General features: G+C 34.0%; 5 protein-coding genes across 7 annotated transcripts; 2 read left to right on the forward strand and 3 right to left on the reverse strand.

Annotated features, from left to right (window-relative positions):
* Positions 1–36: 36 nt before the first annotated feature.
* On the reverse strand, positions 37–1028 carry ND-15 (NADH dehydrogenase (ubiquinone) 15 kDa subunit). Its single transcript, XM_012366678.2, has 2 exons — positions 907–1028; positions 37–474 (listed from the first exon to the last, which is right to left on the reverse strand). The coding sequence occupies exon 2, from the start codon at positions 465–467 to the stop codon at positions 141–143; it is 327 nt and encodes a 108-aa protein (XP_012222101.1). The 5' UTR covers positions 468–474; positions 907–1028; the 3' UTR covers positions 37–140.
* RYBP (ring and YY1 binding protein) lies at positions 977–5834 on the forward strand. Of its 3 annotated transcripts, XM_012366677.2 has the most exons (4): positions 977–1103; positions 1300–2284; positions 2760–3226; positions 3375–5834. In XM_012366677.2, exons 3-4 carry the CDS (start codon positions 3050–3052, stop codon positions 3699–3701), a joined length of 504 nt encoding a protein of 167 aa, XP_012222100.1. In that variant the 5' UTR covers positions 977–1103; positions 1300–2284; positions 2760–3049; the 3' UTR covers positions 3702–5834. The 3 variants fall into 3 exon arrangements, with proteins under 3 accessions (XP_012222100.1, XP_067215177.1, XP_067215111.1); XM_067359076.1 differs by lacking the exon at positions 977–1103 and having other exon boundaries at positions 1132–2293; XM_067359010.1 differs by lacking the exon at positions 977–1103 and having other exon boundaries at positions 1132–2284.
* A 78-nt stretch (positions 5835–5912) lies between these two features.
* On the reverse strand, positions 5913–8365 carry nclb (no child left behind). The gene is made up of 11 exons (XM_012366665.2): positions 8163–8365; positions 8017–8075; positions 7829–7944; positions 7577–7753; positions 7393–7500; positions 7112–7286; positions 6856–7014; positions 6682–6793; positions 6527–6617; positions 6218–6451; positions 5913–6148 (listed from the first exon to the last, which is right to left on the reverse strand). The coding sequence occupies exons 1-11, from the start codon at positions 8229–8231 to the stop codon at positions 6054–6056; spliced, it is 1395 nt and encodes a 464-aa protein (XP_012222088.1). The 5' UTR covers positions 8232–8365; the 3' UTR covers positions 5913–6053.
* A 406-nt stretch (positions 8366–8771) lies between these two features.
* Positions 8772–10127, reverse strand: Hmgcl (hydroxymethylglutaryl-CoA lyase). The gene has a single exon (XM_012366667.2). The coding sequence runs from the start codon at positions 9944–9946 to the stop codon at positions 8948–8950; it is 999 nt and encodes a 332-aa protein (XP_012222090.1). The 5' UTR covers positions 9947–10127; the 3' UTR covers positions 8772–8947.
* A 56-nt stretch (positions 10128–10183) lies between these two features.
* LOC105672012 (ribonuclease H2 subunit A) lies at positions 10184–11922 on the forward strand. The gene is made up of 3 exons (XM_012366668.2): positions 10184–10198; positions 10276–10469; positions 10911–11922. The coding sequence occupies exons 2-3, from the start codon at positions 10323–10325 to the stop codon at positions 11754–11756; spliced, it is 993 nt and encodes a 330-aa protein (XP_012222091.1). The 5' UTR covers positions 10184–10198; positions 10276–10322; the 3' UTR covers positions 11757–11922.
* The last annotated feature ends 1 nt before the right edge of the window (position 11923 follows it).

The raw sequence follows: 11923 nt of genomic DNA on the forward strand, positions 1-11923 counted from the left end.
CCAAGACTCAATAGTCAAATAAACTTATGCAACTAGTTTTCTGTAGACGATGAAATATTTACCATTTATTTAGGTAATCATCTTACAGAGTATTTAATATATTTATACATAAACTATATATTTCAAAGAAGAGCTATGATTTAATATACATCCAGTGGTGGAGCCTTAGCATATTCTTTCTTTTCACCACTCTCAAGCTGACGATCACGCTCTGCCATCATCGTCATGACACGTTGTGCTCTCTTGAATTTTACACCGCATTCGTACATATCACTCAGTATTAGTCTACACTTTTCCTTGCCCTTGTGATAACCATAAGCTTCCATGCAGTCGATTAACTGCAGCTCGTAATGTGCACATTCCTTAAGACACTGCAGATTGCGTACATGAAAGAATACATCAGTAATAGGTGTCTTAAACAAAGGTGCGGTCCATTTTACTAAAGTAACCTCATCATAATTTAGCATGATGTACCTGAAAAAGCAATGACAAAAAGTCTTATATATATAACTCTTGTTAGTTCTCTTAAAAGATTGTAAATATTTTCTCAAGAAAATCAAGGAACTCGAAAAATATATATTCAAGAAAAGTTTCAATTTCAATCCAGCATTCTTTCTGGGCACTAAAATGTAAAGTTTTAATAACACTTGTTTATGATGTGTGAAGGGAAATAACGCCCGTAGCATTTATCTTTTATTATATAATATTATGCAATGATTAAAAGAAAATAATCGTAATAAAACTAAAAAAAAGTAGAACATATTTATATTGCAAAAATATATGTACAATCAAAAGAATATATTTTTATGTTAAAATATATAATCTTATAATGTATAGAAATTTATATATAGATATCTACAATAACAATTATTTTTACCGTATTAAAACAAAGACAATTATACATACCGATGACGTGCAACACCTCAGTTTCTTATTTGTTTTTAATCACTCCGAATTTTTGGTGATTAGGTTCCAAGATCCTGTGTTTTTACGTAATCAATGATAGAGGTTATACTGTTCTTATGGCGCTATCAGCGAGAAAATGAAAATTGTCGTTACATGCGCGTATGCACCTAATCTTCGACGGAAGTGAAAATATGGAAGTAAGTAAATATCCTTACGTTTTATGTCACTTCTTTTTCATTTATATCTAAATTGCTTTGTACATTCTTATCATTGAGATTGAATAATCTGTTGAATTAATATTATATATATAAATTAATTAATATAATGAAAGTAATTATTTTATTATCGATTATATTCTTTAGACATTTCGAGGAATTTTTTATTTGCTTTTAGGCACTGTATAATATTTAGTATTTAAGATTGAAGATTGGACACACATTGCTACAGGCGGATGTCTAGAAACATTGTCTGTTGCTCCTCGCTTCTGGCATCATTGCTTGCATTAGTGGGAGCAGCCTGCCAGTCGGAGCAGCCGCACTGCAATCATCGTCGTGTATCGGATTGTTTGTCAATAATCCACCTCATCGTCTGTTCGAGTACGCCTCTTGTCGCAGTAGATCGTCGGCGATCACGACGATATGACGCCTGATAGCAATAACAACGTTAGGAACAGCGGCACAGCGTCATACGCCATACAGGAGTTCTAAAATAAGTTTCGCGAGTCTTCATCGTCGACACGTCGCTGATCGACACGCTGGAATGCGTGAACGCACGACGAAGCCTAGTGAACAAACTGGTGCGCGCGTGTGACATTCACCGAAGTTACAGACACACATATACACGCACGGTGCGACGATGTGTCCGTCGATCAACTCCATCTGTTCCGTCGTGCGGAGGAGTCGCGTCGTTCCATGACCGGCGTACACCAGGACTGAAAGCCTGAAAATACCCCAGGAATGCTCGTAACGAGAAACGAGTGTTTTTGTCACGCCGAGAAAGTATATTGTTTCGAGGAGAGTGCATCGGATTGCACCAGAGGAAGCTGCCAAAAGCAGACAATTATTGTCGGACTTCCGTCATAGCGGACACACTCTGTTTCGGTGTTAAGCGAGCACGATGCGATTTTTAGTTGTTATTTAATTATTAATGCTCCGAATTATAGAAAGTTACTGGTACAATATCAGTATTCGACTCAGAGCCAGTCAGGACGACGCAGTCTGAGTTTTGATTAATCAAATAATATATGAGCGATATAAAAGTTCTATAATAGCAGAGCGACGTGTTAATCGAGTACAACGATTTTGCTGCACCGGAGACGAGGGGCAATAACGTTGGAAAAGTTGTGTGGTGCCGAATTCGTCATCGGTGAACAGCGAGTGTAAGTAATGCAAGTATCGTACTGGATAGATGAGATTGTTTCTGATGTGTTGATAAATAAGGTGTGCATTATTTAATGAAGTCAAAAGTCTTGGAGAAGTCAATGAATGTTGTTTATGTGGCGAGCACGAGGATTTTCAAGAACTTGTTAATTGGAATTAGAAATTTATTCGTATTTTAAGTTTATTCATATGCTGAATGGGAGAACTCATTATTTTTCTAAGATATTTATTAATTTTGTTTCTTCAAGATACCTTGATTTCACTGGACAATTAGTAAACATGTAGCATGACATGTTAGTTAAAAACATATATATAGTTACATAAACAACAATCTTTGCCACTTCTAAATGCAATCTAAGATTGCTTTTTTCTGTGCCTTACACATTGTATTTTACACACACGCGCGCATACCACACACATACGCGCACACACAATACTTTTCAAAATATTTACAAGTTATTTTTTTCATTTCAGATTTACTAGAAAAAAATGTATAATGTCAGAGTAATACAATATAGAGACATAGGTGGCAAATACGGGGCAATCGAATATAATAGACTGCTGTGTATCTCGCTTAGTTGATGTACGGAACATCGTTGTAGATACTCGTCTAGCGCTTTTACTGCATATCCTTAGTCTCGCTTTGTCGGAAAACATCCAGTGTTCATAAAATCGCAAAATTTTCATGAGGCCGAAGGTGCCTCAAAAGAGGGGAAACTTTCTTTTGAGAAGGTACAGCGTTCTACAATTGACTTTAACGAACAATGAACCATTCGGGAAGCGGAAAACGCCAGGCGAAGGTTTTGGAAGAAAATTATTGGGACTGCAGTGTCTGCACTTATAGAAATACAGCAGAAGCATTTAAGTGCCTCATGTGTGACGTCCGCAAGGGAACCTCTACGCGGAAACCCCGCATAAACCCCCAATTGGTAGCTCAACAGGTTAGTTCAAGTGTTCTATAATATTAATTTACCGCAATTTAGAATAAGTATATTTTTATCTCAATCCAGCTATTTGCTTCAATTTTTTCACGCTTATTTCGAAATTGTTAAAGTTTAATACATCGTCAATATCGTATTCACCATTCAGGTTGCGCAGCAACAATATGTGCCACTGTTGAAACCAGGCAAGAAGGAAGGAAGTGCTGGCAGCACAACTAGCGGCGTCAAGGAAAAGGATCGCAAACTGGACAAACCGAGGCGTAGGAACAGGCATCCGCCTCGTCTGAAAAACATCGATCGCAGCACTGCGCAGACGAACGAGGTGACAGTTAATAATGTTACTGTTACTATTACCGAATACAAGCCCAAAGTGAAGAAGGGCTCGGACCAGTCGAGCAATGCTAGCTCCGAGGGCGGCAGCCAACATGATTCCAGTCAAGATTCAAGAAGCCTTGACGTAGGGACCGACGTCTAGCTTAATGCTAGTGTTACATATGTGTACGAATCGTTCTAATTAATATATTGTACGACGTATGTGTATGTTATTAACTTTTATGGTCATCATTGTACATCCTCTAGATAGCAATGACCATTGTCGACTGTAATTCTTCGCTAATTTGTCATTGCATTGCAGATCGGTGAGATGAGACATTTTAATGAGTCATGCCGTCAATGAGGATATTGACTGTACGTGATTCGTATATCATGATTTAACGAAAGAATAAATGCATACATTGTATATCATCGTTTCACTTGTTGCGCGAGGTGTTGACAATTCGCGTTGGCTTTCCACGCGAGAGAAACTGTACTTAAAAACGCTTATTTTACGAAACGTCGGCTCTTTTAATCTACAACATTTATCAAGAGAAAAGTTTTTAATGAATTTATTTAAAGTGTCTATATGTGACATACTCTGCGCTAGATTTAAATAAAAGGGAAAAAGTTGTAAATATTTACGGAATATTGTCTGTCAGGTGACAATTTTATGAGCCATTGTTGACATCCTCAACTTTTATTGAATTTACGAGACCACTGCCAGAAAGCGTGTCGTAAGACTGTTACTCTTTAGACTTTGTTGACAGGGCAACGAGATACGATGTATGGATTTCGTTTTTGATTTTGCTTTCTTATATAATAATTACCAGCGTGACTGGCACTGGTACACATGTACTTTTTTTTGTTCTATTTCAATTTGTCATTTGAGACGCATGTCCTTCGAACATTAAATGGTTAAATAATGTTGCATTGGTCTCTTGAACAATCTACTTCGGTTTTTTCCATATGATTAAACTGGATTATATTCAAAATCATGTTTAATCACGATTACACATACACGTTTCCGAAAGTTGTACAGATTGAATATCAATTTTCAGATAATATATATATGTATATATATATATATATATATATATATATATATACATACATATATATATATATACATACATACATATATATATATATATTATATATATGTATATGTAATATATATACTCGTACTAAATATCTATACGTTTTTTTTTCTGAAAAGAAAAAATAAACTATAAAATTTTCTTTCCAGTGAAGTAAAACTGTAGAATATAAAAATGTATTACATTTTGTTTGGAAATGTGGATGTATATATACACATCAAAGACTTCAAACATTATTATTACAATATTTGTAACTGCCCAAAAGAGATTGCTTATAATAGCGAGCTCTTGTTACATTTATTATCATCAAATTGAATCGCAGTTGCAAGGACCATAAAAAATGTTATAATCCATTAAATCAAATAAATAGAAAAGAAAGAATTGTACGAACTTGTTAATATTATATTCGATAATTATATACTCATCGAGATCATTGTAATACAATTCATTAAGAGGTGAAAGTAAATGTAGGACTGTCAGATTATTTAATCGAGAATAGTGTACTCGAGAAACAAATAATATCACCAAAATAATGCATTGTAAAAAGAATTCTCACGACTGCCCCTGAACTTACTTTCAGTACCTTGTGATTGATACCCTGAATTAATTATCCTAATTAAAGAAGTCGTGTTGCATAAAAATTTGTAGCTTTTACAAATGGATTTCTAATCAATAGATAACCAGTTAACACTTACAGAAAAAGAGAAAAAGTGAATCACAAGCAGATGATATTTTTACAATTTTGTGAAATTGTATGCTATCCTTTTTGTCTTACATGTGTAACCAGCTTGTCTTTACATGATGCAAATCTATCTGTATCTTAATGGAACATGAGAATTCAAAGTGGACAGCGTATTTTCGATTTTGTACTAAATTTAGAAATTCTTTTAAATTAATCTTTTTAAATACATTTTATATAGTCTCTTGTTTGTTCAAGAGATTAAGTGAATGTAAATCAGGGGCCCATTTTCATTAAAGAAAATAGTTCTTTGTGAAACAGGCTTCAGAACATTATATAGCCTGTATCCTATTAACAATATGGCATGATTCGACCAATGATTGAATAAAATTGAACTGTACGTTATTTTCAACAAAGGTATTATCGCTGTACAATGTCTAAAATTCTCAAGAAATAATCATGGGATTAATATTATATTGCTAACTGGGAAACAATAAATCATGTTTCGAAAAACAAACACTGACGTGTTTTATTAATCAACTTACCTGATGGATCGTTTCTTTATATTAATGTAGTTATTTATTTTATGAAAAAGAAATGTAAAAAGATCATTTATTTACATTTCAAAAACACTTCATTTTAATGTAACGTACTTTTACTATACATTTCAAATGTCCTTTTTCTTCTTGGTTTACACGCTTGACGATTCCAGATTTTCAATTTCCGTATTAAGTCTTCAGTATACGTCTTCAGTAAAATCCATCGTTTCTTCTTGTTTGAATTTCATTACAAAATTACTCGATGCGCTTGCATTCGCAAATCTCTCTTTCACTGTTAATGAAAATGAAATATAAAGTTAAAGAATGACGATTAAGTTTTATGAAAAATATTTATGCATACCGGCAGGTATATCCATAAGATTCAGCACTTTGAAATTATGCGCTTTGTTATCTCCGCCAACGGCAAACACAAATCCATTATTTGGATTCGCCGCGAGGCATTGTATAGCGCCTAAATTATTCTCCTTTTCCGATAAAAGAGTAGGGGATTGTTGATTAAGATCCCATATTTTTATTACACTGTCGTTCGAACAGGAAACTAACAGGCCTCGACACGATGTGCTGAGGGAAAGACCTGAAGAAAATATTAGAGAAGGGTTTTATAAAACTCATGTAAAGTCAATTTTTTTAAAAATAAGAATATATTTACCTGTTACTTCTTTTTCATGAGCCTTTATTTCCCATAAAGACTTGTCACTTCTTATATCAAAATATTGTATATAACCATTATCTGTACTGGCCTGTAAAGAAATACAAATGTTACAGATATAACAAAAATTAATATTACATGCGTGTGAGACGTACAATATAATAATTTGGATCGTAATGATTCCATATCACTCTCTCCACTTCCCCTTGCATCTCCCAGCTTCGTGTAAGTGGCGTTCTTTCTTTGCAGTCAAATAATCTTACTAATCTGAAAGAATATTACATAGATATCTATGCAATATAAATGCCATACATAACAATTAAGCGTACTTGTCTGCACATCCTGTCAATAGATGGTGCGTTTCCTGTGGATGCCATTTTAGCGCTTGCACTTTTTCATTAAATGATTTTAGTGTGGTCGCAGGTGCACAATTTTCTAAGTCCCATAATAAAACTGTTTCATCTACTGAGCCACTGGCAAGAATATGTCTACAACAAGATGGTTTTCCTAATTAGTTTCTCATAAAATAAGATATCAATTAAATTATTAAATATTGCAATTTTTTAATGTAATATATAAACTAACGTGAAATTCTGATTCCATGCCAAGTCCAAAACTGCATCTGTATGGCCAATACGTTGCCGGAACTTCTTTTTATTTGGCTTACAGCCTAGTTTATAGGCTGGTTCTAAACAATCAATTAAATCCAAATCCCATACTTCAATTATGGGAGTCATGTTACCAATTGCACATAAATTACCTAAAAGATAAATATATTTTTTAGTAGTAATTATGGATATTTCTTATCAAAAAGGCTTTTACACGTAACTAGAATATTTTATTCCTATAAAATTGCCATTTCTTACCTGGTTTTATATCTGCAACATCATAATTGAGCCATTCGATACATAATGGAAATGAAGGTAAAAGTATATCATGATGGCAGTAAAAAGATCCTTCCTTCTCATTGTATACTATAATTATAAATTGGTAAATTGTTAAATCTATTATGTAAAATTGTGTATCTATTTCTAAATATTTTGTACGAACCAAATACTTCTAATATGCTAGCATCTCCCTCAACATGCCCAATCAATATCAGATTGTCATCATTCTTGATAATGTCATCTTCTTTTTCTGAATCATCATCATCATTTGTTATAAGAGGATCTTTACCATCTGTACCAAAGCTAGCTATGTTAGCAACGTGAAAATGCATATCGTCAGCTGTAAAATAGAAACAATTTATTAAATAAGCAAAAATGTTTCTTATGCATGCATTATTTCTAATTTTTCTTTTACCCTCATTATCATAGGCTTCAAAGTTATATTCATCAGTACTATCAGTTGCAGAAGGTTCTTGTTTAATTTTAGATTGCGAGGTAGTCGCCTCTTCATCAGATTCTTCATCTCCACTTCTGTAAAAACATTATTATAAACAATCTGCTTGATTAAATATATGTAAAATATTGAATTATTTTCCTACATACTTTAAAGCGGATTTCGTTTTCCTTATAATTTTTTCGAGCTCGTCAACCCTTAATTCAACCTAAAAAATAGCCCAAAATATTTATTTATTTATTTCAAAGTGGTACATCGAGTTAATGTGATATAACCTAGAAATTGGAATACTAACTTTTTCAGGAACAGCTGCAGCAACACCTTTTTTCACCCACGCAGTGCAAGGTACGACATTTGCTTCCATTTTAATTCTATTTGTAAATTTGTTAAATTTAACTATATAAAATTAAAACAAAACTTTTATCGAATTATCACGCGGTATTAAAATCAGATTATGTTGCTGGCACATTGCTAGTCATTGATTGTGGCGTCTCGTAACAGAATTTGTTAGAACTAAAAAAATATGCTGGTTCGAAGTTGTGTTACGCTATGTATTGCGAAAAATTTTATAATAAATATTTATTATATTTATACATGTGTACTATATAAGATAGAAATAATTCATATTTATAAATGTATTTTCTAGATTTCAATAATAGTCTTTAATAATCTAGATTTTTGCAAACAATTTTAATAAAATATAATCATAAAAAGTAGAGTATATAAATACAAAAGTCATTTATAACTAAATTTTAAGTGTTTAATTTTTATTGCAATAAAGTTTTACTTTATTTCTATAAAGCATTATGTTATATGCAAGTTTATTGAGCAGTATATATCATAATTCTGTACAAATATATACTTATATAAGTAAAATATACTTTATAAGGAATATAACATATAATTAGTATAAATCTTAAATCATTTTATTCGTAAAATATAAAAAATTATACATATATATATATATTAAAATATATACATATATATATTATATACATAAATTTAACAATTATTATATGGAATGTAAAAAATATTTTGGTTGTATACCTTCAACTTGAATGAGATCTAAATATTATATAACTAGCACTTTTCGCGACTCTTTTTGGCAAGTACAGCCAGTCCAGTCTTTGATTGATTTGCTCTGTCTAATTGTTTACTAATGTAATCTCCAATTTCCACAATTTTATCAAAGTTTATACCAGTTTCCATTCCTTGTCCTCTTAAAAAGTATAACAGATCCTCAGTGGCAACATTTCCTGAAGCACCAGCAGCATAAGGACATCCACCAAGTCCAGCAACTGAAGAATCCAAGACTCTTATACCTTCTTCAAGACCTGCATATATATTTGCCAAAGCCTGTCCATATGTGTCATGACAATGTAGAGCATAATAATTCATATCATTAGAAGAAACATAGCGTAACTCATCTAAAACACGTTTAATTTTATTCGGCGACCCTACGCCTATAGTGTCGCCCAAGGAAATTTCATAACATCCATGCTCTAACAATGTTGAAGCCACATGTGCTGTGGCGGCTGGTTTGATTTCACCTTCGTAAGGACAGCCAACAACACAAGATACATAACCCCTGACCTTAATATTGTGCTTTTTTGCCTCTTCTATGACGCGCTTAGAATTCTTTGCAGTCTCCTCGATGGAACAGTTTACGTTTGCTTTGGAAAAGGCCTCTGATGCTGTAATGAATACAGCAACTTCTTTTACACCTACTGCAACAGCATTTTCTAAACCTTTCAGATTTGGTATAAGTACTGGGTAAGATATGTCGTTTCTCTTCTCAATTTGCTGAAAAACTTGTGCGTTATCTGCCATCTGAGGAACCCATTTTGGAGATACAAAACTAGTAACCTCAATACTCTTCAATCCGGTTGCTGACAGTTTATTGATGAAGTCGACCTTCACTTCAGCAGGTACTATCTTCTTCTCGTTCTGCAACCCATCTCGAGGTCCAACTTCAACTATTCTTACGAAATCGCTATATTGTCTCGATGCATACCTTTTAACACAGTTGCTAATTTTTGATGACAATTGCAATGTTGACCGCTTTGTAAATAATTCCATCGTTATATGTAAAATTTCAAAAACTGTAATAAAACTGTGCCCTATTTAAAAATTATATTGTGCTGTTTACAAGTTATCAGCTCTTACGTATCGTTAAAGATAAACCATGATTTGTTTATAAAATTTTATTTGAGTGACATCGAGTTTCAAAATCCTAGTCTTATGCCCTTTTTTCAATCGGGAATGCGATTGGATGCAATTCAATGCAACATTACAAATTGTGCTTAATGTCGATATATCGATATATTGAAAGTAAGCAATAATGTATCGCAAGCGTTCGAGTTGGCGGTAATGTCTAAATGAAATGTTGAGGTTATGTTATGTTATAGGTTAACTTGTTTTGATTGAGCTATCACGCGAGTGTAAAACCGTAAAAATGGATGAAGATACGATAAGTAACGGTGATCAAGAGGAGCAGAAGAATTCGTATAAAGAAATAATTAATGATATTACGTGCAAAGAAGATTTAACTTCATTTTTCAAAGAAAGCGATCACAGTGTCAATAAGGTCTACTTCTCGAAGGTAAACAAATACTTTTGTGATGAAATACTTTTCGATGAAAAAAAATAATAAGAGAATATTTATTTTAAATATAAAAACAAACAATTTTGCACATGTGTGACAGTTTCATGAATGTTGAATTAAATAAATATTTAACATATTTTTATTATAGTTGTAATATAATTATTGCGTTCATCATTTTTAATAATTTAAGTCTTTTTTTATTGACGGACAGTCTCATATATTTTTATGTATGAAATATTGCTTTTATATTTTATATTGAGTATTGTTTTATATATTGGAATACAGATATTGTTATATAAAGATTCTTTCTGAGATATTCTTAATTTTTAACAAATGTAATATATTGCAAAGAATATTGGAGAAGGAATAAATGGAATTAGAAGGATAGAAAAAGATCAAGGAAATAGGTGCACCTAGGTTTATCAAGATCAATCGCAGGTTCCACAAATCTGTAAGGATGAACCATGTCAGCTCGGTGTGGATGAGGCAGGTCGTGGTCCAGTCTTGGGACCGATGGTTTACGGGATCTCTTACGCTCCATTGTCGCAGAAGCAGCTGCTCGTCGATCTAGGCTGCGCCGATTCCAAGAGTTTGACGGAAAAGAAGCGCGACGAGATATTCGACGATACCTGCAAGCATAAAGACAGCATAGGTTGGGCGATCGAGGCAATATCGCCGAATGTCATCGCCAACAGTATGTATCGCCGCACCAAAATCTCATTGAACGAGACTTCCATGATGTCGGCTATGGACTTGATACAAGGAGCGATCGAGGCTGGCGTAAACGTGGCCGAGATCTACGTGGACACCGTCGGCAAGCCCGAGTCTTACCAGGTGCGATTGAAGGGCGTGTTCCCCGGCATAAAGATAGTCGTGGCGAAGAAAGCCGACGCGACCTATCCAATTGTCAGCGCGGCCAGTATATGCGCGAAAGTGTCGCGTGATCACGCGATACGCGCGTGGCGGTTTCGCGAGGGTGACAATATCGAGACGGAATATGGCAGCGGTTATCCCACCGATCCGGCGACTAAGAAGTGGCTGGCCGCGAACGTGGATCAGGTGTTTGGCTTTCCGCAGCTCGTCCGGTTTAGCTGGTCCACTGCCGAGCAGATACTCGAGTCAAAAGCGCTGACCGTAGAGTGGGAAGAAACAGAGGAGCCGGAGACTCCGAACGAGCAGAAGATTTTGAAGTTCTTCGCCAAATCTCCAGCTAAATCGCTAAATCACACAAAAAAACACCCGTTCTTCACGGAACGTTGTCTGTCTAACGCGACTGTTTTATGATATCCGTTTTCATCCTGATCTTCTCCTGAAAATTTTTAACGAAAAAGTTAATTTACTAGTATTGTTACAATTAATTGGGACATATATGAGACACTCGGATTGAAATGAATCTTTTATTCCGAGCATCTCATATAGAAAATATTTAATAAATATACAGTGCTACTTAC

This window comes from Linepithema humile, chromosome 1, assembly GCF_040581485.1.
Source record: "Linepithema humile isolate Giens D197 chromosome 1, Lhum_UNIL_v1.0, whole genome shotgun sequence".
NCBI classification, from domain to species: domain Eukaryota; kingdom Metazoa; phylum Arthropoda; class Insecta; order Hymenoptera; family Formicidae; genus Linepithema; species Linepithema humile.

Bases quoted from the DNA above. Each gene is read 5' to 3' on its own strand.
- ND-15 (XM_012366678.2), bottom strand. From the start codon at position 467: ATGCTAAATTATGATGAGGTTACTTTAGTAAAATGGACCGCACCTTTG.
- RYBP (XM_012366677.2), top strand. From the start codon at position 3,050: ATGAACCATTCGGGAAGCGGAAAACGCCAGGCGAAGGTTTTGGAAGAA. The intron at 3,227-3,374 runs GTTAGTTCAAGT...TTCACCATTCAG, and splicing joins CCCAATTGGTAGCTCAACAG to GTTGCGCAGCAACAATATGT.
- nclb (XM_012366665.2), bottom strand. From the start codon at position 8,231: ATGGAAGCAAATGTCGTACCTTGCACTGCGTGGGTGAAAAAAGGTGTT. The intron at 8,076-8,162 runs GTTAGTATTCCA...GCTATTTTTTAG, and splicing joins CTGCAGCTGTTCCTGAAAAA to GTTGAATTAAGGGTTGACGA. The intron at 7,754-7,828 runs GTAAAAGAAAAA...TCTATTTTACAG, and splicing joins TGAAGCCTATGATAATGAGG to CTGACGATATGCATTTTCAC.
- Hmgcl (XM_012366667.2), bottom strand. From the start codon at position 9,946: ATGGAATTATTTACAAAGCGGTCAACATTGCAATTGTCATCAAAAATT.
- LOC105672012 (XM_012366668.2), top strand. From the start codon at position 10,323: ATGGATGAAGATACGATAAGTAACGGTGATCAAGAGGAGCAGAAGAAT. The intron at 10,470-10,910 runs GTAAACAAATAC...GATCAATCGCAG, and splicing joins ATAAGGTCTACTTCTCGAAG to GTTCCACAAATCTGTAAGGA.